The sequence below is a fragment of the Eubalaena glacialis genome, chromosome 2 (assembly GCF_028564815.1).
Source record: "Eubalaena glacialis isolate mEubGla1 chromosome 2, mEubGla1.1.hap2.+ XY, whole genome shotgun sequence".
In the NCBI taxonomy this organism is placed as follows: Eukaryota; Metazoa; Chordata; class Mammalia; order Artiodactyla; family Balaenidae; genus Eubalaena; species Eubalaena glacialis.
In genome coordinates, this window is record NC_083717.1 from 180,087,447 (window position 1) to 180,113,185 (window position 25,739).

The 25,739-nt window shown below is 44.3% G+C and overlaps 1 protein-coding gene across 1 annotated transcript in view; it reads right to left on the reverse strand.

Annotated features, from left to right (window-relative positions):
* The window catches only part of KCNK10 (potassium two pore domain channel subfamily K member 10), a 133,912-nt gene that overhangs the window by 14,293 nt on the left and 93,880 nt on the right, over positions 1–25,739 (reverse strand). Inside the window, exon 4 of the mRNA XM_061182787.1 lies at positions 21,834–21,994. Within this exon, the coding sequence (XP_061038770.1) occupies positions 21,834–21,994 (161 nt within the window). The remainder of the gene's footprint in view (positions 1–21,833; positions 21,995–25,739) is intronic.

Genomic DNA, 25,739 nt, shown 5'->3' on the forward strand with positions numbered 1-25,739 from the left:
TCTTATACTGGGAAGCCCTGCATTGAGGCAACTTGACAGAAGCATCCAGAACAGAGAAATTTTCTTTAGCAGAATATTTCCCAAGCTGTGAGTGAAGTTGAATCCTATAACTTTTCTATTCTTTCATTCAATAAGTATTTATCAGGCACTACTCTCCATCAGTTACAGGGCTAAATCCACGGGTGAGAAGAAACAGAATGGCCCCCAGCCTCACAGAGCTAGTCAGGGCAAGACAAACATTAAATAATCACACAAGCAAGTATATCATCACAGCTTGAGAGAAGTGCTATGAAGGGGGAAGAATTCACTGAATGAGAGAGTGTAACAGGAAGAACTCTGACACTGTTTGCCTGTCCTGTTCGCCCATATATATGTAATACCTCAAGATTCACCCATGGTAGTAAAGGGGGTTACTGCAAATGATTCAAGGCAGGACACTGGTGCTGGAGAGAAACAACCCTGCAAGGAGGCCAAGGAGGTGCTAAGGAACTCAGACTTGATGTACTTTTTTGGTTGGTTCCTGCTCCTGACAGAATTTTCATTGATAGCCTCATGGCAGAGTCATCCAAAGTGGGTATCTCCACATCCTGATAGACTTGTCCTCTTTGTATCTTACTCAAATTTTATACAAATCCCTCAAGGACATTCCAAGTTCCAAGTGTGTATGCATTGTGGGCAAATAAATCCATAATTCATCTGTGTTTATTCATCTATCATTCTTCCACGGTTATTAAAGAGTAGCATTGTTCTTTAATTTGATTAGAATGGATTTCATTAGAATGTGGATTTGATTACTGGGCCTGCGTGTCTGGAGCCTGTGCTCCGCAACAAGAGAGGCCGCGATAGTGAGAGGCCCGCGCACCGCGATGAAGAGTGGCCCCCGCTCGCCGCAACTAGAGAAAGCCCTCGCACAGAAACGAAGACCCAACACAGCCAAAAATAAATAAATAAATAAATTTTAAAAAGAATGTGGATTTGATTAGACATGACCAGACAGAAGCCTACTGGTATTACTAAATGAACACACACAATAAATGTCCCGGTTGTTAGTTAATTGGCATATTTTTTTTCCTTTTAAGATAATTAAGTTATATACAAACCCTTTAATGGAGCTTAATGTAATGACTAAAGTATACCTTCATCTTTCATGAAATGACTGGCCTGTTTAGCTATGCAAATGATAGCAGGCGTGGACATCACATGCTCTATAAGATAAAATAGTAAACAGTGGTCCACTCTTAGGTAGAAGTTGTGTCTCTGCAGGTAATAATTTCTTTAGAAAGGTATTCTCTTTAAACTACAAGTATTCTCATCTAGTTTTAGATGACTTCAATCCTGCAAAGTGTTTAGCAGAGACGCATGCTTTATTTGAACAGTTCTCCACAGAAGACCAAAAGCGGACACCCCAAAGACAATTTTTTAAAAAGACATCCAGGCCTCCTGATGTTCTCCTCATGTTGAAATGGACTTGGACCCACCCTGGTGACACACAGCCTGCAGTGTGCTGTTCACGACCATCGTGATGCTGCTGAAGGCCAACTAACCACCCTATTATCATGTTGTGATGGAATCAGATCACAGGGCATGACCGCTTTAGAGGACACCGGTCATTCCTTTCTGTCCGCCCATAATCTGAACCCCCTTCTTCTGTTTGGTGAAAGGCAGAGACCTCCTCCCAGCACAGAAGCTGAAGAATGCCAGGTATTTTCCCAGCCTCCCTACTACACTTTCCCAGCCTCCCTACTACAAGGACACAAGCATGCAACCCAGGCTCCCCCAACCAGAGAGACGTAAGTCAGACTTTGAACCAGGCACTACTGAGCGGATGTGGCAGAGTGGATCATGAAGTGTTCACCTGAAGGTTTTCTGCGTTTTCCTCCCTCTCTTTTCTCTCTCTGGCATCCCAAAGGCCATTCCTAAGTGAGGGGTGATGATTCTCAGAGGCATCTTACAGAACCACTTCTTCATCTCCCAGAGACTAGATAAGACTTGGCTAGGGATGGAGACAGAGAGGGGGCAGAATGGCCACTCAGCCTGGAAAGGGAGGAAGGAGGGAGGGACTGAGTCTTCCTAGGGTCTTCCAAGCACAACCCCCAGTGTGCAGGACCAGAGGCAGAGAGGAAGGGATTCGTTGTAGAGCTCTCCCCTAGGGTGGGCACCACCTGCTTCACCACTTGTGCACAGCCCACCACCTGCTTCACCACCTGTGCACAGCCCACCTCTCATGAGTCCTGGATCCTCCTAAGTCTCTTCAACAAAGACTGAGGGGCTTGGACACTGAGCAGGGTAGAGATGTGGAGGGGAGAAACTTGCCCCTGATCAAGGTGGAGTTGAATAGGACCAGATGGGGGCTTCCATGGTGCTGGGCAGGAGCAGGAGGGGGCAGGCAGCAGTGAGCACACCAGTGGTGTTGTAGAAAGAAGCATGGACCATGGGGACTCCGTTCTGGGACTGTAGCCCCAATGGTGGTCACGAGGGTGGTTCTAGTAGCAGCATCCAGGGCCCAGAATCAGTGGGGTCAGCAGGGCTGGCTGCTGTCTGTGCCAGGCAGACATAGCAGTGACTTCTTTCAGGTCTAGTTCTACAGGTCATTGTTCTTGGCTGGGTACCTTCCAAGTATAGGTCTCCATCCACCTCAGGGATGTGAGAGCTATACAACAGCCTTTAAAATTTTTTTCTTTTTTGCTTAACTTAGCCATAGTTGGTTTCTCTTGATTCAGCTAAACTGCCACTCCTGGAGGTGAGGGTAAAACTGGCTTCAGCCACTCGGAGGCGGGTCAGGGACATAGCCCCACAGGGTCCCCTGCCGCCGCCAGAATTCTGGACTCCAAGATCAGCCAGAACTATAACCAGATGTGATTTAACTGCTTTGGGTAATATCTCTCTGACATTCCTAAATCTTCAGAAAAGTCTTCTTAAAAATTGCAGCTAGTTTCGGCTGTGGTATAGAAGAGGCTATATCCATTCCTGGGATGAAGGGTTATAGGGAGAGTGGTGCCAGCCTCCTCCTCCAGGCCAGCAGGGCAGGAGCAAGTACCAACCAAGGCAGAGGGGTCTGCCACCTGCAGGAGGGGGCCAGGAGCATTGCCAAGAGTGGTCCGTGGTTAGAGGCGAGGTTGGTAATCTGGAGGGGTTGATGGGGGAGGACACAGGTTGTGGTCAGGACAGATATGGGCACACATGAGTGATACCCCCTGCAAGTACTAGAAGAAAAGACAGCTGGGAGGGGCCTGCTGGGGTGCCAGTGAAGCAGCAGGCATTAAGGCTACATATAGATGCAAAGAGAAAAGACTCAGAAGTACAATTATCAACGTCTTAATGGTGGATCTCTTTGGGCAACGGATTTTCATGTGATTTTTTTTTTCTCCTTTGTACCCTTCTGTGTTTCCAAAGTCTCTACAACGACGATCTATTCCTTTTGTAACCTTTACAATGAAAGAAAAGGAGGAGAGGTGGAGAGAACGAGAGGGAGAGGGAGAGGAGGAGAAAAGGGAAAGACAGAAAGTGCTGACCGTGCTCACAAACACTGCAATAGTTCCCCAGAGAAATAGCACGAAGCCCTGGAAAACTGTGCAGTTTGTCTTTCTTTCTTTTGGGAAGGGGGTGACAACCATGCCTTTGAGGGAAAACTAGAGAGAGAAGGAAAAGTAGCTACTCCCTGTGGTAAAGTAAGAGAGATGGGCCTTGTCTGAGGCTTCAGAATCCCAGGGACGGTTGCCAGAGGTGGCAGTGGAAGCTGTGAGGACGTGGCCTTGTTCCAGTTCAGTAATTGCATCCTGCCTGCTGCCCATGCCACCTCCCCTCCCTCCAGAATGCGGCAACCCCCTTCCTGAGCAAAGCTGTTGAGGAGCCCCACTGTTGGCAAGCATGTGCCATCCCGTCTCATCTATAACTCCAGTTATTTTTGCAGCTTACTCTCTAAAGGGACTGGATACTTTACTGGTGCCCAAACACTGCACCAATCCATGCTTCTGTGTCTTTTTCAAGGTGGTTCCATCTGCTAGGATGTTCTTCCCTTTTTTAGGCTTGGAAAAGTCCTGTTCGTTCCTCAAAACACAATTCCGACATTACCTCCTGCAGGAAGCCTCTGCCTTGTCAGTTACCGTGTCCTCTTCCCTGCCGTCTTTATTCCTTGCAATTCACCCCGAATTGCCGTCTTCCTGCATGTGTGTCTCCCTACCTTTGCATCCCAGGTGCCCTGCACCGTGTGTTTTTCTACACTTTCTGCCTCTTTCTTGGCACCTGGGGAAAATATGAGAGCAACTGTTTAAGGTAAACTGTTCTATGAAGGAACTAAAACTATTCACCCAGCAAGAGATAAAGTGTCAGGAGTTTCTAATGTAAGTTGCTCATAAGAGTATATATGACAGGCACAGGCAATGGACATACGCACGCACGCACACAGGACGTTTTTGTTGAATTGAATTGAATATTAACAGCACAGGAACTGCCTCAAGTCGAGAGTCTTGACCTTTGAACATGGCCATTTACACAAGAATAGAAATTATACATGTATAGTCCTGAAAGTTACACAGGAGCTTCCTGGAAGTCTTTTTTATAACCCCGTTTGGTTTATAACACCTGAGGAGGTGACTGGTAAATCTGTGAGGGTGTTTGTGGTCTCCTGGCACACAGTAGGTGAGGACAAGAATGTTTAGACGTCCTATAATACAAGAGTTAGTGGCACAAAGCAGAGGATTAGCCCAAATTTACTGTGAGTTTTGAACAACCCACTGAGAAAAATTTATGTGTATGTATAATTACCTGAGCTGAGAATGTAACTCCCTTTTAGGTATACACACACACACACACACACACACACACACAATTTTTTGCACAGTTTCAATATAGGCTGAATTTTATAAAACTGTGACTCCAACATAAACTGCAAGAAGGTTGAATTTTGACGAGTTGGAACCTTGTCAAGAGCTGTTCTCCATCTTGGAAAACCCCATCACTGGCAGGAAAGTCCCTTGTGGCAGCTTAGTCACTGATACAACACACCTGGACCAGCCTCTGCATCCTACATGTAGATGCGAGGGTCTCACTACTTCAGTACTTCTCCTGGGGATTCATGACCAAGCACCTATTACAAAAACATGATTATTTTATTATAAATTACCTTCCTTTTTTTTTTAAATTTATTTTTATATTTATTTTTGGCTGTGTTGGGTCTTCATTTCTGTGCGAGGGCTTTCTCTAGTTGCAGCGAGCGGGGGCCACTCTTCATCGCGGTGCGCGGGTCTCTCACTATTGCGGCCTCTCTTGTTGCGGAGCACAGGCTCCAGACGCGCAGGCTCAGTAGTTGTGGCTCACGGGCCTAGTTGCTCCGCGGCATGTGGGATCTTCCCAGACCAGGGCTCGAACCCGTGTCCCCTGCATTGGCAGGCAGATTCTCAACCACTGCGCCACCAGGGAAGCCCAATTACCTTCCTTTTATTCCTCCTTCATCTTGTAGCTAGAAAATGGTGTGTAGGTAAGTTGTACTACCTATGAAATTCGTTTCCATGTAGTAAAGGGGCAGTAATAGTTGCTCTAAAAGGGCTGTTGGGTATTACAGCGATGAGAACCACTGAGAAAGTTAACTGTACATTGTATTTGAGGTTGACTTGAGAAGTCTGTAAAATCACACTTACAGGTGTCTCTCGATAAGATAAAAGTCCATGTGCAAAAAGCATTATCAGGGCACAGCTCCCCTACTGGACTGCCCTTTCATCAAAATAATTGCATCTCAAAGGTTAAAGCCGTTTGTTTTTTTTCCCATTGACACTTATTTGCATGCGATACTACTTTTGATTTCAAGGGCATTTTCTATATCAAAATGTATGAGTCTAGTCATGCTCACTGACTCCTTCCCCAGGTGTGGGTGCTGGGCCCTGCGCTGGAAACTGTGCTGAACGGGCAGACAAACCTGTCCTCACAGGGCTGATGGGGGTGACAAGAATCAAACATGAAACTCAAGATTCAAGGAGATGAATGTTACCTAGGCATGTAAGGTGCTATGGGAGTACAAGGTGCTGACCTTATTTAGGACTCAGAAAACTCTCCCTGAAGAGCTGACGTCTATGCTGAGAGCAGGAGGAAGATGGGACAGTGTTTGAAGCATCATAAATATCACATGCAAAAATCTGGAGATGAAAGAGGGTGGCACTTCGGTGCAAACACACAGACCCTTGGAATTTCCCCTGTGAAAGCAGAGATTTCTCCCCAAACACGATCATCAAGGATCTTACTCTAAGAAAGAATGTTAACTGTGAAAAGCTTTAAAAAATTTTTTTAATAATTTTTTTGAAGCATAGTTGACCTACAACACTTATATCAGTTTCAGGTGCACAATATAGTGATTCGACATTTCTATATGTTACAAAATGATCACCACGATAAGTCTAGTTACCACCTGTCACCGTACAAAGATAGTCCAATATTATTGACTATGTTCCCCATGTTGTACATTTCATCTCCATGACTCATTTATTTTGTAACCAAAATTTTGTACCTCTGAATCTCCCACATCTATTTCACTCATTTTTTAAAAATTCGACCACTATGAATTTTTCACAAAGTCTGGTTGGTGAATTCATTTTTTTTGTTGTTTCCCTAATAATGGGAGAGAATCTGAATTCAAGACTTTTCTAAAAATATTATTAAAACTAAAGGCATGTGATCATTTTTTTAAAAAAACTAGAAAAGAGACAGAAAGCAACATGCCCATTTTTCAGGCAGGGCCAGTCTCATCCACCTTCCAACTACCCCTAGTAGAGGCTCCCAAAAGCAGGTGTCACATGTTTATCCGGCCATCTGGACAGGTCTTCTTCCTCCTCTTCCCTGGAGAAAAGGTTGACAAGCCTCCAAAGGGGAGGTAGAAGAGAAAGACACCTACCAGAAATACAGAATCAAAGGGCTAAGGACAACTGAGACTTTTTTCAAGAGCAGCAGAGACAAGAAGAAAATAGCGATGTCAGGAAAAGGATGAAAGCCAAAAAGAAAGTGGTAATAACACTGCCAGAGCACCATATGGCACTTAGATGGCGTGCATTTCATTTTAAATGTTGATATTTGCTTTCTTGTTAGTTTTGGTGCCAACTCTGTTACCGTCCTTGATAAAATTCATTTTGAAAAAAATCACACAGAAGCTTCTGTGCCCTATCCTTAAAATCATACATAAATTCCTTTGCTTTTTTTTTTTAACTGCATGCTCTAGAGTCCTGTTTCTAATTGTTCAAACTAAAGTGCAAAGCATTGATCGAATCAGAAGGGAATGTCCTGGTGACTGATGCGAGATGCCCATCACATTCATTTGTGCCTATTCAGCAGTGAGATGGAAGCTGGGGGAGGGGGAATGTGGATGGGGAGACAGCCAAATATTAATAATAATAATCTGACATGAGCCCTTCAACCATTCCCCAGGCTCAGGTAGAAATATTGTTGATGTTTTCTACAGTAAAATTCATTTCTGCCAAGGAATGGAAAAAAACCAACCCAAGGGACATTGTTCAGTCTAAGTGGAACCATGGTGGCAAGAAAGCAGTATCTAAACACCAGCACAGCAAAACCCATCTTCTGGGGGGGGTTCCCCCGCTGATATCTGAGGAGCCGTTTATCTTTGGGGAGGAAAGCCTTGGAACTCTTCGATGCTTTATAAAAAATATGTACAGGTCTGTGTGTTCAAGACCTAGTAAGAGCACATGCAAGCTGAGAGGCAACCAGCATGTAGCTAAAATAAATTCTTTTTCATTCTTCGATTTTCCTTTCACCAGCATCTATCTATGTGGTGGAATATCATGGACATGTCTGCGTAAGCAGTTGCAGCCAGTGAAATGCAGTCAAGGATGAAATGCACAACCTCCCCGCTTGCTCAGATGGAACAGCAGACCTTCTGGATTCTTCCTTTGCTGAATCATGGCCAGTGCATCTTTTCCTCCCAAGGCAATGACTAACGATTGAAGCTCTATCCCAGGCCCACGCCCTCCTGCCCATTGGATTCCCCCTGTCTGTTACTGCCCTTTTGCCTCCATTTCTCCAGCCCTACCCACCTCCACATCCATTCCAGGAAGGGTAGCACTGAAACCTGCATCAGTAAGCATCTCTTCTTCAGTCAGGTTTGTTGGGGGGGGGGGGGATGCATAGCCTACACTCCCTGGGTGTGTGAAAAGGAATCTGGTTCATTTCTCTTTCCTCTCCAACAAATTCACCATCGATACTTATTTACTGAATGCCTCTAAAGCACTTAGCACTGAGCAGGTACCAGAGGGGTACAGAAAAAGAAAGGCAGAGTATCCCATAGCTTCAAAGACCTTATGTTTTACTTAAAGAGAACAATCCATTAGCTACACAAAACAGGTCCATCACTGAAAAAGTGTGTGACGTCAAATACACAAGCTAGAATTCACAAGGCCTTCCCCTGGACTCCCTAAGCTAACAATGTGCTTATCATAATAATGAATAACATTTATTGAGTGCTAACTGGATGCCAGGCATTGCTCTCAGGCACCAACTAAGTGCCCAAAGAGGTAGCTACTATTTTTATCCCCATTTTTCAAGTAAGGAAACTGAGGCACAGCCCGGGGTCACATGGCTGGTGATCAGGGCTTACGCACTGAGGCCATGTGACTTCTAAGGCCGCCTGCCCCAGCCCTGGTCTCACTATGGACACTGGTCTTCATACATGTCTGTTTTCTCCTTGGAAGAAGGGACTGTCTTTGTTTATGGCCACGCCCCCACCCTGTTGAGAACACAAAAGGCGTTATTTGATAACTGCTTATGAAGTTGACCTGGGGAGAGGTATAAAGGAGCAACCAGAATGGGGAGCTGGGGAGTGAATCATTATGAGGTGAAGAAAGGATTTCAAAGCAGCAGCGAGGCCAGGTGGAAACCAGGCGTCAACAGCATGTGAGGCCCAGGTTGGCCTGGTGGTGAGCCACCCTCCCTCCTAGCAGCTCTGGTGCATGGCCAGAGCTGAGGAAGCAGAGTGGGAATAAGCACAGGGACACAGCTGGAGGTGAGAGCGGGAGGAGGGGAGAGGGTTTAAGAGGGAGGCAGGGCCCAAAGCACAGCCTCTCCACTTTGCCCCCCATGTAACAGAATGACAGCCTTGGAGCAGCCCAGATTTCAGAGGACAATCAGATAGCAAGTTACCAAATGTTGTGTTTGTGGCCTATAAAAGTTGAAGAAAAAAAAGAAAAGAAAAGAACAAGTGCTGGTGAGGATGTGGAGAAATTGGTACCCTTGGGCATTGCTGGTGGGAAGGTAAAATAGTGCAGTTTCTCAAAAAATAAAACACAGAATTCCCATATGATCCAGCAATCCCATTTCTGGGTATATACCCAAAGGAATTAATACAGGGACTTGAACAGATACTTGTACATCCATGTTCATGCAGCATTATGCACAATTGCCAAAAGGTAAAGCAACCCAAGTGTGCATCGAGGGACAGATGAATAGATAAACAAAATGTGGTCTATATATACAGTGGAACACATCAGCCTTAAAAAGGAAGGAAACGCTGACACATGCCACAACATGCATGAATCCTTAAAGACATTACGTTAAGTGAAATAAACCAGTCAGGAAAGGAAAAGTACTATATGGGTCCATTTATATGAGTATCTTGAGCAGCCAAATTCATAGAGACAGAAAGTAGGATAGAGGTTGCCATGGGCTGGGAGGTTGGAGGGAATGAGGAGTTACCGTTTAATGGGCAAAGAGTTCCGGTTTGGGAAGGTGAAAAAGTTGTAGAGGTGGATGGTGGGGATGGTTGCACAACAGTGTGAATGCACTTAATGCCACTGAGCTGTACGCTTAAAAATGGTTAAAATGGTAAATGTTATGTTATGTATATTTTACCACAATAGAACAAAATAGACATAAAGAAAAAGCTGAAGCAGGCTCTAAAGTATCCAGCAAATTCCTGGCGACACCTTAAATGAAGAGACACTCACTGAAATAGTGACCATGGCCAGGACCAAGATATTAATTCCCTGGAAACAGTGCTGATTGAAAAGCCAGGGTTGCTCTGTACTTTCGTACTCAACTTTTCTGAGTATGGGAATCCCTTTTGAACATTAAAAAAAAATCCTCAATCCCCACACAATAATAGGACGTTTGGTACCCATTGATTGTGCAAACTCATAAAGAAAAAAAAAGCTACTATGAATCCAGGAATCATATTATTAAATGAACTTAAGTGAATTATTGATGACTACCCCTCTACGTACATTTGGGAAAGGGTAGTAAGTATATAAAGGAGACGTTATTTATTCTATCTACCAGTAATGCTTGATGCACAAAATGATGCTCTGATCCTTTAAAATCGCAGCTCAGGCCCCTGGGGACCCACCACCCACAGGGTGAGAACCACAGCTCTATCCTAACAAGAGACTAAAACTCAGCAGTAAACTTCCAAGATATAGTACAAAACCATTAAGTCAAAAATGCTATGAGGCACGAATGCAGCTCTCCTCAGAAAATAAAAAACAAAGCATTTTCTCCCCCAAAATACAAAGTGTAATTCCTCTAACGGGAATGCACGTTTCCTAGGCTCGATCAGTTTGGGCAGCCCTTCCTTACTCAAAGCCATCAGTCTGCTCTGCAGTGTGACCATACCATGCCTACCATGCTGTCACCCCCAAGGGAGCAGCCTCTTTGGGGTAAAAGTTCAGAACACCAGCACACCTCTCAGTAATGATGTATTCTAAACACTTTCCCTTTCCTAAAACAAAAAGTTCTAAAGCAACTTGGAATTTACCAATGACCACTGACACACCAGTCATAGACCACATACCCTGCTCCAGGATGGGCAGACTCAACGGCTCAACAATGGCATCTCTCAATTTTTAGGAACCTAATTTGTCGGGAGATACACTAGAGTGTTTTTTACTCGCTTGGCTCACAGAAGTAACATGAGGCTAAGTGTAAAAGAAAAAAAGGATTTTTAATATTGATAAATGTAATATAAAAAAGGTAGAGAGTTCTATAAAAGGGTAAAGGATTATTATTCTGTTGTATGAGTGTCCTCCAAAGGACCCAAACTATCCTGTGAAAATTGGTGATGAAAGGTGAACATGGGAAATCATCCACCTATTAGGCTGGTTTTATGATACTAATAAAAATGTGAGTACTAATAAAATTCTTGGATTAAATTCATAACTCAGAAGTACCTGGAAGTTTTAAAAACAGCTTACCATACATACTAAGGCATCACTGGACTTTCAGTAGTTCCAAAATGCAAAGGTATAAAATGTTTTCATCAATAAATCCGCTGGGATTCTAGGAAGTGACCATCTCTTCCATGGGCAAGACCTGGCAGGTAAGGAATACCCATATAAACGTTCCAGAGACCTTCCTCGTTTGGATGGTGGTTTAGGAAGAGCTTCTTCCACCACTTTCCCTGAGGTTAGGACTGAGTGAAATCTCCAGTGGGAATTAAGATCTTGATGTTGATGCCCTCAAACTCCAGGTTCTCAAAACTGTTGAGGCAATCTGATGAATCCAGAAAAAGAAGAATGCTTTTGGAAGACAAGACCAGCCACCTCGGCTCACCAAGAAGCTTGGCTTAGAACTGTATGTCCCTCTTATTGTCAACACCGAGTGGGCTGTACACAGTGGAGAAATGAACAGAAGAGTGGAGAACACAGTCTGCCTGGCAACCTGCCTCGCAGAGGTGGGCCCAAACCAGTCAGCCATCGAGACAGTACAAGCCCACTTTCACATTATAAGCCCACCTTCACATTAATCACACAGCAGACACGAGCAAGGGGGTATTTATTTAAGTCCTAGGTTAATCTCCAGGAGAAGAGAACACCAAGATAGAGATGTTTGCCATCGAGGAGCCAGATTCAGGAGCTAGAGCAGGTGCAGAGAGAAGAATCCGAGGCAATGGTCCAATTCAAGGTATCCATAGATGAGATAAAGCTGGAAAACTAAAACCCTTTGAGAGCAGATAAAGACAGGGCCAATATTAGCTTTTTTCTCAACTGGCCATCTTTGTCTGTCCTCAGGTCTTACTCAACCTTTCATGAAAGACTCTACTGAACCATCAGATGCTATCCCTACCTTACAAGAGAAAGAAGGAAGGAAGGAGAGTGGAAAAACTAAGTCTGTACATGCACATTGGGATGGGGCAATCTTGTTTGGAATCTCTGCTGTCACTTACGGGCTGGGTGACCTTGGATAGTTCACAGAACCAGTCCAAGCTTTCCAATCTCATAAAACTAAGAAGGCAAGAATGGTCCTTTGAGAGGGTTGTTGTACAGCTTACTCTAGGGAAAGCCCACAACCCAGCGTCTGGCATATAGTAAATCCTCAAACAGATGAGCAACTTATCTCCAGACTTCCATACTGAGTCCCAGAATACTCAGTCTGCCTCAACCAAATCCCACTAGACAAATGACAAATCCAAGTCTCCCTACAAAGATCCCTATATACAGAAGTTTATAAGTGAATGCCCATCCTAAAGTAACAATCAGATTCCCAGAAGTTACCGGTGATCAAAGTTGGCCAGAAAGAAAAAAAAAGAGTCTCTGTTCAAGCTACCTTAAAACTATTTAAATGGTAAATGCTATCCAGGCAGTATTTTAAGTAGTTATAGTTTAGGCAGATTTGATAGCCTTGCTGTTTATAGGAAACAGTGAAGATGCATTTTAAAGGCCATTAAAACCTCCCATGGTGGGCTTTCCTGGTGGCGCAGTGGTTAAGAATCTGCCTGCCAATGCAGGGGACACGGGTTCAAGCCCTGGTCCGGGAAGATCCCACATGCCGCGGAGCAACTAAGCCCGTGTGCCACAACTACTGAGCCTGTGCTCCAGAGCCCACGAGCCACAACTACTGAAACCCGCGCGCCACAACTACTGGAGCCTGCGCGCCTACAGCCCGTGCTCCGCAACAGGAGAAGCCACGCAGTGAGAAGCCCGCGCACCGCAACGAAGAGTAGCCCCCGCTTGCTGCAACTAGAGAAAGCCCGCGAGCAGCAACGAAGACCCAAGGCAGCCAAAAATAAATAAATAAAATAAATTTATAAAAAAACAAACAAACAGAAACCTCCCATGGTGATCCCAGATGGCAACAGGAAACACCAAAGGGACACTGGCCAGTTATCAAAGATAGACAAGAAAGAGGAAGAATCATATATTAGATTAGTCCCCAGTGGGCCAGCTAGAGAGAGTGCTGAGACGGTATGCCTGCTGAAGAGTAGCGGAACCAACTATCTTTGTGTATATCATCAGAATCAAGTCCCCAGGCATGTTCCCTTATTGGTGAGAAATGATCTTATTCCCAGAGTATAAAATTTCTAAAGCCCTCTTCAAGGACCCATCTGAGAGAAGAGAATTCCGAGTGGGAACAGCACTGGCATTGAAGAACTGGACAGGACCGTGGATGGAGACACCAGAGCTTGTGTGGAAGATTCAGCCAGGGGACCAGGGCCCACCCCTTGGGACCTGTGGGGCAATTGATCCCTTAAATCCCAGCAGAGTCATGGTTCTTACCTGGATGATTTTGCCCTCAAGGGGATATTTAGGAATGTCTGGAGATATTTTTGGCTGTCATACCGGAAGCACTGATGACACTGGCATCTAGTGAATAGAGGCCAGGGAAGCTGCTAAACTTCCTACAATGCACAGGACAGGTCCCATGACAATTATCCAGCCCAAAATGTCCATAGAGCTGAGGCTGAGCAAGCCTGCATCAGAGGAAGGGAGAAACGAAGGACCTTCATGGACAAACTGTGTCACGGCTGTGATTAAGAGATGCTGTGTAGTCTGTTTTGTGGATGTCACTTATATAGTTTGTCCCAAGTGCACATCTGGGACAATATTCTTAAATTAATTCAGCTGCTCTGAACCTGGTTGAGAAAGCTTTAAAAATATTTGCCTTCTGTGCGTTTAAAAACAACTACCTCGCACCCCCTTCTAGACCCTGAGGGGAAGTAAGAAAGCAGTTGTTCACATTAAAAACCAGGGTCTTCTCTCTGATCAAAATAAACTCACAATATTCATGTAACATTAGTCCTACTGGGTTATTTCTCAGGCATGTTTAATATGGTACACACTAGTGGGGGCATGTCATAGAGGCAGAAAGACACATGTACACACACATAAACACACGCAGACCCTCGGGCGCTCTCAGCCCACCATCTGGCCCTCCCCGGCCCCCCACTATTTAGGCAAGATGCTGGTGTGCATGACTAGTACCCCAACGAACTTTTCCACTAATACTAGGAATTGGAAATTGTAGTTGAACCCACAGAGCCGAGAATAATACCCAGTTTCCAAAACAAGGGCTTTTATCTTCTTGACGTAATAATAATTTTGTTATCCCCATTGCCGCTAGGGACTAGTTCAAAGACACGCTGTGAGAAACAAGTCTCCTGCCAAGGGTGTTCTTCAAAATCTTTCTTTGACTCAGGCCAGGCACATGGCAGAGGACTCCAGGAGTCCTAGGCTTTCTTCACCAGCCCCTTCCTGCAATCCAAAGTGATCAATTAGCCCACTAATTGAACATCATTACCAGACTGAGATTGTCATCACCCTGTTGTAAGCATTTGGTGGGTTCTAAAGTCCCCAGGTTATCACAGCACCGATAAGCCTAGGGTAACATGTTACTATTTGTCAGCTACACCCAGGCTCCTTTCGTTCCAAAGGCAAATAGACATTTCTGCTGTATCCTTGGGAGGGAGGCCAAAGAAGAAAAAAAGTGTCCCTTGGTTTTAGAGATAATATCAGAAAGCCTGCTGATCAGCCAGATAAAAAAAGGCAGCTGCTTCCTACCAGAGGCCAAAGTCCAGCTCAGAGCAAGAAAATGGGATCCAGTCCAAAATCTGACCAGGTTTCCTACAGTATCCTATCAAGTGACAGTCGGCCCAGCCCAGCAAAAGAGTCAGCCCACAGAAGGGGAAGAAGAGGCTGCCCACTTCCAAAATCTGCTTTGGGGGCTTCCCTGGTGGCACAGTGGTTAAGAATCCGCCTGCCAATGCAGGGATACGGGTTCAAGCCCTGGTCCGGGAAGATCCCACATGCTGCAGAGCAACTAAGCCCGTGCGCCACAGCTACTGAGCCTGCGCTCTAGAGCCCGCAAGCCACAACTACCGAACCCGTGTGCCACAACTACTGAACCCGTGTGCCACAACTACTGAAGCCCGTGCACCTAGAGCCTGTGCCCTGCAACAAGAGAAGCCACCACAATGAGAAGCCTGCACACCTCAATGAAGAGTAGCCCCTGCTCGCCGCAACTAGAGAAAGCCCACGCATAGCAACGAAGACCCAACAGAGCCAAAATTAAATAAATAAAATAAATAAATTTTTTTTAAAAATCTGCTTTGGAACCCAAGTAATCCCTGCTCAATCCCAAGTAATTATCCTTCCTTGCTAACTGCCCAGATTTCCTGCTGGAAACCTAGTAAGAATTATTTTTACTTTTTGTTATATAAATACTTATAAATTATCCCAAGTCCAGGCTCACTCACTCAACTCACTGTGTGGTTTTAGGCAAGTCACTTAACAAATCAGGGGCTCCATTTTTGTTGGATGCGATATGAGTTTCACTGGAGATGTGTTCCCCAAAGAGTGATCCATGGGCCACCTGTATCTAAATTCCAGGGCTGCTTGTCACCCTAGAGCGGAGCCAACAGGTAGTCCCAGGGAATCTGCACGTGACATTACTAGTACTCACCTATTTTCCCATCCCCTCCCCTTCCTGGAGATCAAACAATGCATTCCAGGCCCTCTTTGCAGTTGGATGGAGCAGTGTGACTTGTTCAGGCCAGTGGGCTGTGACTGGAGGCCAAAGCTCTGAAGAGCCATGCCATGCCCGGCTCTCTTCCCCTAAAAAACCCTAAAGTCTGGAGAATTGCCCAGGCAGCAGCAGACCTGGGGGAGGGGGGTGAGTAAGCTGGTGGTTTGTTAGGTATCGTATAAGTTAGCCTCTCCTCAGTCAAGGATCCCAAAGGCCACCAAATTTATCGATACGTAAGGGGGAGAGAGGGCGGCATCACTGTGAGTGGTCCATGTGGCCAGCAGTTGACTGACACCTGTGGCAGATGCTGTCATTTGCTTACCCCAACTTCTCCTTTGCTCCCAGCATTCTAACTTTGTTCATCACAGCCGGAGATGAAACATGATTCCTCTGTGCCTTGGGGTTCTGAAACTTTAGCAGGCATCAGAATCACCTGGAAAGCTTGGCAGACACAGATTGCTGGGCCCCAACTTCTCTAAGAATCTCCATGTCTAACAAGTTCCCAGAGGACGCTATTGCTACTGCTGGTCCAGGGACCACACGTTGAGAACCAATGGTCTAAATCAATCCACCCCATTCTCCTTTGTCAATTACTCACTTTCTTAAGCTCCCTGGCGGGTAGGAATGGTCATGCGACCCAGTTCTGGTCAATGAGACAGAAGAGGAAGTCTGCAGGGAAAATTTGGGGCAAGATTTTTCTCCCATAAAAGGAGCCCTTTTTGTCTTACCTTAAATGTGGTTGAGTAATCAGAGAAAGTCAAGTACTATATGATATCACTTATATGTGGAATCTAAAAACTACAACAAACTAGTGAATATAACAAAAAAGAAGCAGACTCACAGATATAGAGAACAAATTAGTGGTTACCAGTGGGAAGAGGGAGGGGGGAGGGGTGGGGGATTAAGAGGTACAAACTATCATGTATAAAATAAATAAGCTACAAGGATATATTGTACAATACAGGGAATATAGCCAATATATTATTGTAACTGTAAATGGAGTATAACCTTTAAAAATTGTGAATCACTGTATTGTACACTATATTGTAACCTACAGTATTGTATATCAACTATGCCTCAATATAAATAAATAAGTTTTTTAAATGTGGTTGAGTGAAAACATGCTATTTGGTCCTGAGGCAGCCATCTTGCAAACAAGGTGGTCACAAGCCTGAGGATGCAAAGCTAAGGTGCCAAAGACAGCAGAGCAGAAAGAGAACAAACCTGGGTATACGCGTGTGATATTGTGATTGAGAATAAGAAATATGTATTTGGTCTTGGTCTTTCCTGGCACAGGGCTCCTAAAACCCTTGGAATTTCCTGTGATGAGAGCCATAAAGGTTCTTTTGTTATGTTAATGAGGTAGCTTTGGGATCACCTAAAGATGGGGGTTGGTTACCAGGGAAACCAACGAGGAATACAGGGCTGGAACTTTCAGTCCCACCCCACCCCACCTCCAAACCCCAATTTCCCAGGAGAGGAGAGGGGCTGGAAGTTGACTTGATCACCAATGGCCAACGATTGAATCAATCACGCCTATGTGATGAAACCGCCATAAAAACTCAAAAAGGAGGAGATTCAGAGAGCTTCCAGGTTGGTGAACCATAACACTCCACATGCCACCATGCCAGGCCCCAAATGCCCTGGGGACAGAAGTTCCATTGTTTCTGGACCTCACCCTGTGTATCTCTTCATCTCACTTTTGATTCACATCTTTAAATATCCTTTGTGATAAACCAGTAATCTAGTGAATAAGCTGGTTTCCTGAGTTCTGTAAGCCACTCTAACAAATTAATTGAACCCAAGGAAGGAAGATGCTGTGGGAACCTCTGATTTTTAGCCATTCATCAGAAGCACGGGTAACAAGCTGGACTTGCAATTGGCATCTAAAGTGGAGGGCAGGCTTGTAGGACTGAGCCCTTAACCTGTGGGATCTGATGCTAATTCCAGACAGATACTGTCAGAATTGAGTTGAACTGTAGGACACCCAGCTGGTGCCAGAGAATTACTTGGTGGTGTGCGGAAAAATCCACACATTGGAATTGGCACCAGAGTCCTTAACTTGTCACTGGGAAACTGATGCACCAAACCTGAAACAATCTTCCTCTAGCCTTCTTGCTATGCGAGATAAGTAAGTGTCAAATTCTTAATCCACTGTAAATCAACATTGGGGGCAATGTCCATTTTCATGTGCACGTAGAAGGACTCCAGCTAGAGTAACACTCCATATCTCTACCCCCACTGCTCAGCCAGGCAGTGGCTTACCCAGTGGACTCAGCAGAAGGGACTGAGCTCCCTCAGCTCAGCCTCTTTCATCTCTTGTTTGAAACCCTCTGCTGCAGAGAGCTGCACTGTTTTGCTCTCTATGATGTAGCAAGGTCAGTGGAGCAGACCCTGCCCTCACCGAGGAGGCCTGTGCTACCAACGACCAAGATGGAGTGGGAGGCAGATTTTCTAAAATGACCAGAGAAGATGCCCCACCCTAATCCCCAGAACCTGTGATATGATGAGCGATTACTCCCATGACTCTGTCATGTTATAGGGCACAGTTCATGTTAAGATAGGGAGATTGTCCACGTGGGTCTGATCTAATCCCATGAGCCCTTAAAAGCATAGTGCTTTCTCCAGCTGATGGGAGAGCGCAGAGGGGAAGTCACAGAGATAGAAGAAGGGTTCCATGCTGGTTTTGAAGATGGAGGCCAAGGAATGCAGGCAACTTCAAAGGTAAGAATGGCCCCCACCTGACAACCAGCAAGGAAACAGGACTCTCAGTCCTACAACCACAGGGAACTATTCTTTGCCAAGACCTGAATGAGTGTGGAAGCAGATTCTTCCCCGGATCCAGAGCCCAGCCCGGCCAGCACCTTGATTTTAGCCTTTGATATCCTAATCATAGAACCCTTGCCAAGCCTGCCCAGACATCTTACCTACACAACTATGACATAATAAACGAGTGTTGCTTTAAGCATCTACATTTGTACTAATTTGTTACACAGCAATAGAAAACTAATACAGCAGGGAAATTCTTCTAATTCAGGGTGAAAATGGTTAGTAAGTCCTTTTGGCATCAAAGCTAAAGCTACATTCTCTGATGAGCTTATCAGCAATAAAGCTGACCTTTTAATCTCCATCTGACTCCTGTGTCTATTTCTCAATTAGCTCTGAACTCCAGAGGGGAAAAAAGAGTTTTCATTTATTCACCCCATAAAAACCCCAACAGTCGGGTATTCAGGAATGCTTTTGGCATTTCTATATAATACAATAAGTCTCCACAATTCTTTAAAATGAGGCTCAGACCTGGAATGGGATAGAAGAAACCAAATCATATCACCTCAGAATATAGGCACCTAGATTTTATATTTTCTCTTTACTCCACTAAAAATCCTCTCCTTCCTAGAGCTGAGAGAAAACACACCAGATGAATGGAAAGGCTTAATCAGTGAGCAGGTAAAAAAATAAATAAATAAATAAACCTTCCTCATGGGAACTAAAACTTCACAACCCCAAGCTTTGTTGGTTTGTACAATTTTCAGTTCTCAAATAATCACCTAAGGGTAACGGGCCTTTTAGATGTAGTTTAAATGAAAAGCAAAGAGCTTTGAGATTTTCCACCAAAACTGCATGCAGCAAGCAAACTGCTGCAGAATCAGTTGTTTGTAGTTTCAGGAAGTGCACCCATGTTCCTCCTGGAACTCAGGCACCCCTTCCACAGCCCCCTCCAAATGTTCTGCAAATGCATACATCGTGTGCTGCCAATTCGGTAATATACTGCCGCTCCTTCCTAAAAGACTCCCAGTCTTTGATGGCACTGCAAGGACCTGAGTGGGCCATCAGCATAAAAATGAAACGTGAGGGGCTTCCCTGGTGGTCCAGTGGTAAAGAATCCACCTTGCAATGCAGGGGACACCCGTTCGATCCCTGGTCGGGGAACTAAGATCCCACATGCCACGGGGCAACTAAGCCCATGCGCCACAACTAGAGAGCCCTCGTGCTGCAAACTACAGAGTCCACGTGCTCTTGGAACCCACGGCACAACTAGAGAGAAGCCCGCGCGCCACAAGGAAGAGCCCGCACACCGCAACGAAAGATCCCGCGTGCCTCAACGAAGATCCCGCGTGCCTCAACGAAGATCCCACGTGCCTCAACTAAGACCTGACGCAGCCAAAAATAAATTAAATAAACAAATAATAAACCTTAAAAAAAAAAATGAAATGAGATTTTGAAGGCTGTGTCCCAGAGTCCTGTGAATGATCCATTTGAGAGGCATCTTTAAGGGGAAGAACAGTCCTCTGTACTTGCAGTCAGAAATTCGTTATGGGAACTAAGTCCCCAGTTTCGGTAGCAGATGTCATCAAAATGGTTGCAACCTCTTCCCTCATTTAGAATACAGTAACCAAATTTTATTTTTGCTAAAGGGGGATTTCAAAAGCCTGTAGTCCGATCCTTTCTTTCTACAAATAAACTCAGATCTAGAGAAGCTATATAAAAATAGAAATGCCAGATCAGTCATTTCTCCATTTGACTCCTGTTCTTCTGAGTGTTTAATCCGCCAGATTCATTTTTCTCTAAATCAGAAGCCAAGAGGCCATGGCTAAAAGGGTACCTCTGAGAAGTTCAAAACTGCTCTTGGAGACAAGGTTGCCACATCTGGTTTAGGGAGACGAGCATCTGAGAAGCACAGAAGCTGAGCACTGATGGTTTCCATGGTGACCACGGGGCCCAGGTGCATGTTCTAATGAGGCCAGCCAGCATTTCGGGGCAAAGACTGTGGAACATTCCAGGAAAACCCCCATGTCACCGAGCTACTCATGAAATTTGAATGGGTGGCTAGCCTGCCAACAAGTGCTTCTTTCAGGAGACAGACACACAGCAGCACTGAACTCTGTGTCTGGCCCTGTACCAAGCTCTTTTCCATACATTATTTCATTTAATCATCACCCAGACCTTAAATTCAAATTCCATCCCATTTTGCCGATGAGTAAACTGAGGCAGCTCACCCAAGATCACTGAGCTTACAGAAGGTGGCTCTAAGCCAGCTCTAGTGCCTTATTCCTCCACTCAACTCTACCAGAATTTCTGAAACTGGTAGCTCTCGAGGGGAGAGCTACCTTGCATTCTTCTAAAGAGAAGTTTATGTCATGATTTCTTGTCTCAGAGGGGAAAACAAGCGCAGCCTTAGAACTTACCACTGATCTATCTTTGCCCATCATTGTCAGATTCTGAAAAAGATCTCAAATTATCATTTTTAAATATGAAGTCATCATAAGAAATAATTCCCTGAAGAAGGTTTGAAAGACTTGAGAATTATGTCAAAACTGAGAAAGAGAGCAGAAACGACCTTACACCTAAGTAAAACTAGTGTTCTGTTAAACTATGTGAACAGGTGTGAGCTAAAGGGCTTTGGAAACCCCCGTCCAATCACCTCTACTCCACATGCCTGTCACTGATGCCAGGAATGCCATCTGTAGAAAATAAATTCCTTGAGTTGAGATTTTTGTCCCTTGTTTAAAGGTGAGTATTCTCAAGAGGAAAAACCTAATTAAGGCAATAGCAATCATCAACACCTTAGTATGAATTAGTATGTTAGTGTACTACTGCTGATGGAGCACTCAGCAGTGGGGGGGGGGGGCACCATGAGGAGACAGATACATAGCACAAAGCAATGTCTAGAAAATGCAGGCTTCTGGAAGAGGCGTTAGAAGCCAGGATCAGCCTGAAGATGCTGTGCTTGGAAATAAAGTGAAGGAGCTCCAATAACAAAATGGATGGATTTATAATTCTCTACTTTATTGCCAACACACTAAGGAACCCATCTTCCACCTTTCATAAGAAATTGCGTATGCCTCACCTCTTCAGAAAATCTGTGTTGGTAAATCTATACTTAACCCTCTTGTGTTGTGATTCCAGGAAGGCCGACAAGAGACAAGAGTTTAGGCACAGTACCTGTGACTACCATGGCCAAAAATTAAAAATACAACCCTAACATTGAACTATTCCCTTAAAAGTGATAATGATACAAAAACACCCTGGTAATTCCTTCTGGATCCTGTCAGGCTAAAGCCAACTGGATCACAGAGGTTAGGGTTTAAATAGATGGCAGTACTCACTCGAAAGACCTTCTCCACTCTTGCAATGCTCTTCCCAAAAATGGTTCCAAGTTGGTCTCCAATTCCAGCCAATAAGAAACCAAAAAGTGGAATTCCAAAGATGGCATATAAAATGCAAAAGATTTTGCCTCCTTCAGTGCTTGGAGCAATATTCCCATACCCTGGTGAGAAATATTAAAAAGAGAGAGGGAGAATGGTGAGGCGCCAGAGAAATTACAGCACTGAACAAAAGAATCCGGACTTCTTAAAGGGTTTCTCCATTCCCCACCCCCCGTCCACTTCATGAGTTTTAGGAGCAGAACTTCATTTCCAAGGCCCTATAAAATTCAGAACATTGTTCCATTGCTTCTCTTCCTTCTCTCCCTGTAAATACTTTCAAAAGGATCCAGGTTTCCAGGATCTTATTGTGTTTCGTTAGATGACATTTTAGAAAATCTATGATCACCCAGAATTACATTTCTGATGGGAAATGGTACAACCCATTTCAGAAACATCAAACATCTAGGATGTGTCTGGTTTAGGGACGCTGAACACCTGAGAAGGGTTCAGCATTGCCTTTTTTAGATTTAAAGAGAGCTTCTCCCTTACAGCCTCATCCCATGGCCATCCCCTCCACCTGACAGGCTGTGGTTGTCTCCAGCATTTGCCTTCTTAGGGTGATGGGTGCTCCACATTAAGGAGGATGTGTGGTCCAGTACAAATGCAGAAAGGACCCATGGATCGTACAGCCCTACCCTGGGAAAACGGTAAAGAGTGGAGGAGGGAAGACTTCGTGCTCTTGCTCACACTGACAGCGATGGTTAGCTCTGCCCGGATCTCTTTTTCTCTTTCCTGGGAACTCCGTATCATCTGAGTCCTGCCTCTCCTCCCACCGACTTTTTTTTTTTTTTTTTTTTAAACATCTTTATTGGAGTATAATTGCTTTACAATGGTGTGTTAGTTTCTGCTTTATAACAAAGTGAATCAGTTATACATATACAATATATCCCCATATCTCTTCCCTCTTGCGTCTCCCTCCCTCCCACCCTCCCTATCCCACCCCTCTAGGTGGTCACAAAGCACCGAGCTGATCTCCCTGTGCTATGAGGCTGCTTCCCACTAGCAATCTATATTACATTTGGTAGTGTATATATGTCCATGCCACTCTTTCACTTTGTCCCAGCTTACCTTTCCCCCTCCCCATATCCTCAAGTCCATTCTCTAGTAGGTCTGCGTCTTTATTCCTGTCTTGCCCCTAGGTTCTTAATGACCATTTTTTTTCTTGTTTTAGATTCCATATATATGTGTTAGCATACGGTATTTGTTTTTCTCTTTCTGACTTACTTCACTCTGTATGACAGACTCTAGGTCCATCCACCTCACTACAAATAACTCAATTTCGTTCCTTTTTATGACTGAGTAATCTTCCATTGTATATATGTGCCACATCTTCTTTATCCATTCATCTGTTGATGGACACTTAGGTCGCTTCCATGTCCTGGCTATTGTAAATAGAGCTGCAGTGAACATTGTGGTACATGACTCTTTTTGAATTATGGTTTTCTCAGGGTATATGCCCAGTAGTGGGATTGCTGGGTCGTATGGTAGTTCCATTTTTAGTTTTTTAAGGAACCTCCATACTGTTCTCCATAGTGGCTGTATCAATTTACATTCCCACCCACAGTGCAAGAGGGTTCCCTTTTCTCCACACCCTCTCCAGCATTTATTGTTTGTAGATTTTTTGATGATGGCCATCCTGACCGGTGTGAGATGATATCCCACCCACTTCTTGCACCAAGGATTATCAGGTGCTAAATAAATGTTTGTTGGTGGAATGGATGTTTAAATACAAAAGAATCCCTTTATAGCCAGGTCTAGTCATATGTTATATCAAATAGTGCTTTGAAAACACCAACACCTGCATTCTCAAGAGTTCTGCAATTACATAAGTAACTCATGTCTAGTGAGTATTCGGCTTACTCTGTATGACGGGACTGAAGAAAGTGGTGCTGGAAGAAAAAGGCATCGGATTAGCACAAATTATACAGAGATGAGACTCTAAATTACTTGTTACTCACTTTCATGCCAATGAATCTTGCAATATTATGCTGACTAGTGTCTAGATAGTCACCTAACTATTCTCCCATATAGGGCAACTCATGTGGAGCCTATTTCTAAAGACATGCAAGAAGTGAGTTATTGGGCTCATGGCTTACTGGCATTTGGGGGATGCAACAGAGTAAAGATAATGTTGATGGTTGGTCCATCATTCATCCTCCTATAGGCCTGGAGAACTCACTGTTGCTTTCTGCCTTTGGGTGATGAGTCACCTGGTTATTTTCCCTTTCAATTTTCCAGTCACAATCATTCAAACCTCTTATCACAAATCAACTAAATTATAGCTTCTATTTCTTAAATGACTGTTCAGGCAAGCCTTCCTAATCTTGCATTTCTTTTACTCACCATGATTTTGATTTAATTGTGCAAAAAAAAAAAAAAAAAAAGGCTCTCAGAACTTTTTTCAGGTGTTTTCAGGGACTTGGACAAAATCATTTTGTAAGCATTTCCCTCTAGAATAATCCAATTTACATTAAGATGGCCCTATTAAAAAAGGAATAAATGTGCCTATACAGTTCCACTTTATGCAGAGTTATGGTGACTCTTGGAAATATTCTGGTAATTTGTGGAAACATTTATGACTCTTGCTTGATTGTCTCATAATTGCCTGATTACTGTCAAGAAATATAGGTTTTCTTTTAGTCTGAATATCTCAGAAAGAAGCACATTGCAGACACAGGCAGACAAACTGAGGCTTTGAACCTGCTTAATAGGCCTTTTATTAGCCCTAACAGGGGCTGCACCCCTTTCTCCAGCTTTTAGAGAGGATCTGCCCCACCACTTGGGTAAGGATTGTGCTCAGGGGACATTCCAGTGTCATCTAAGGAGCATGAGAGAAAAGTGGGAAGATGAGGCTCGAATATGATACCACCTCTTTCTACCTGGTTGGCCTTAGGCTCACTTCACCTCTCCAATCCTAGTATTAGAAGGGTTCAAGGACAATGCGGGGAAAATCAGTGAACTGTAAAGTGCTACACCAATGCAAAGTGTTAGTAGTAGTATTACAATCAGCTCCTTACTTGTTCAGTGTTTCGCAGACTAGACACTAAAATAAAATTAGAGCAAAGTTCTTGGGCACTAGTGAAGTAATATTCAAATTGTAACAGGGAAGAGCCAAATCTGACTACATGTTGGATCTGTTTCTTTTACTTTAACCTTTGCTTCCTGTTGCTTTTGTTCACTAAAAGGATAGTGTCTGTACACAGTGGCCTGCCTCAGGGAACCCTGCCCCTCTGCCTGAATGTTAAACCCAAGTGCCTTTGTTCAGGGAAACATCCAGACCCTGTCCACCTGTGGATGGCTGCAAGAAAGGAGAAATTAACACATCCCCACCCTGAGGCTGGCCATTTCAGGGAACATCTGCAAGTCTTATAGCCTTTTTACTTTACTTCCTCGTCTCCTCCCCCTCTCTGTTCTATAAAAGAAACTGGCATCCAAACCCCGATAAGATGGTTTATTGGAGACACTAGTCGGTCATCTTCTAAAGTCAAAGTCGTTATTCGTTGCCTCAGCAACTCGTCTCTGATTTATTGGCCTGTCGTGCGGCAAGCAGAGCAAGCTTGGACTTGGTAACAAAATCAGTCTTTAAATATATTTCAGGCCATCACTTCACATCAGACATAAAGTAATTGCTATTCTTGAGTAATGCTGTGTTTTGTGTGTGTGTGTGTGTGTGTGTGTGTGTGTGTGTGTGTATCTGTGTCCCCTGCCTCTGATGAACTATATGGAAAGACGGTTCTCCAGTTTGACCCTCAACCCTGTTACTCTGAGAAAATTCCAGAAGTTACATTTTAGAGCTTTGCTCTAAAC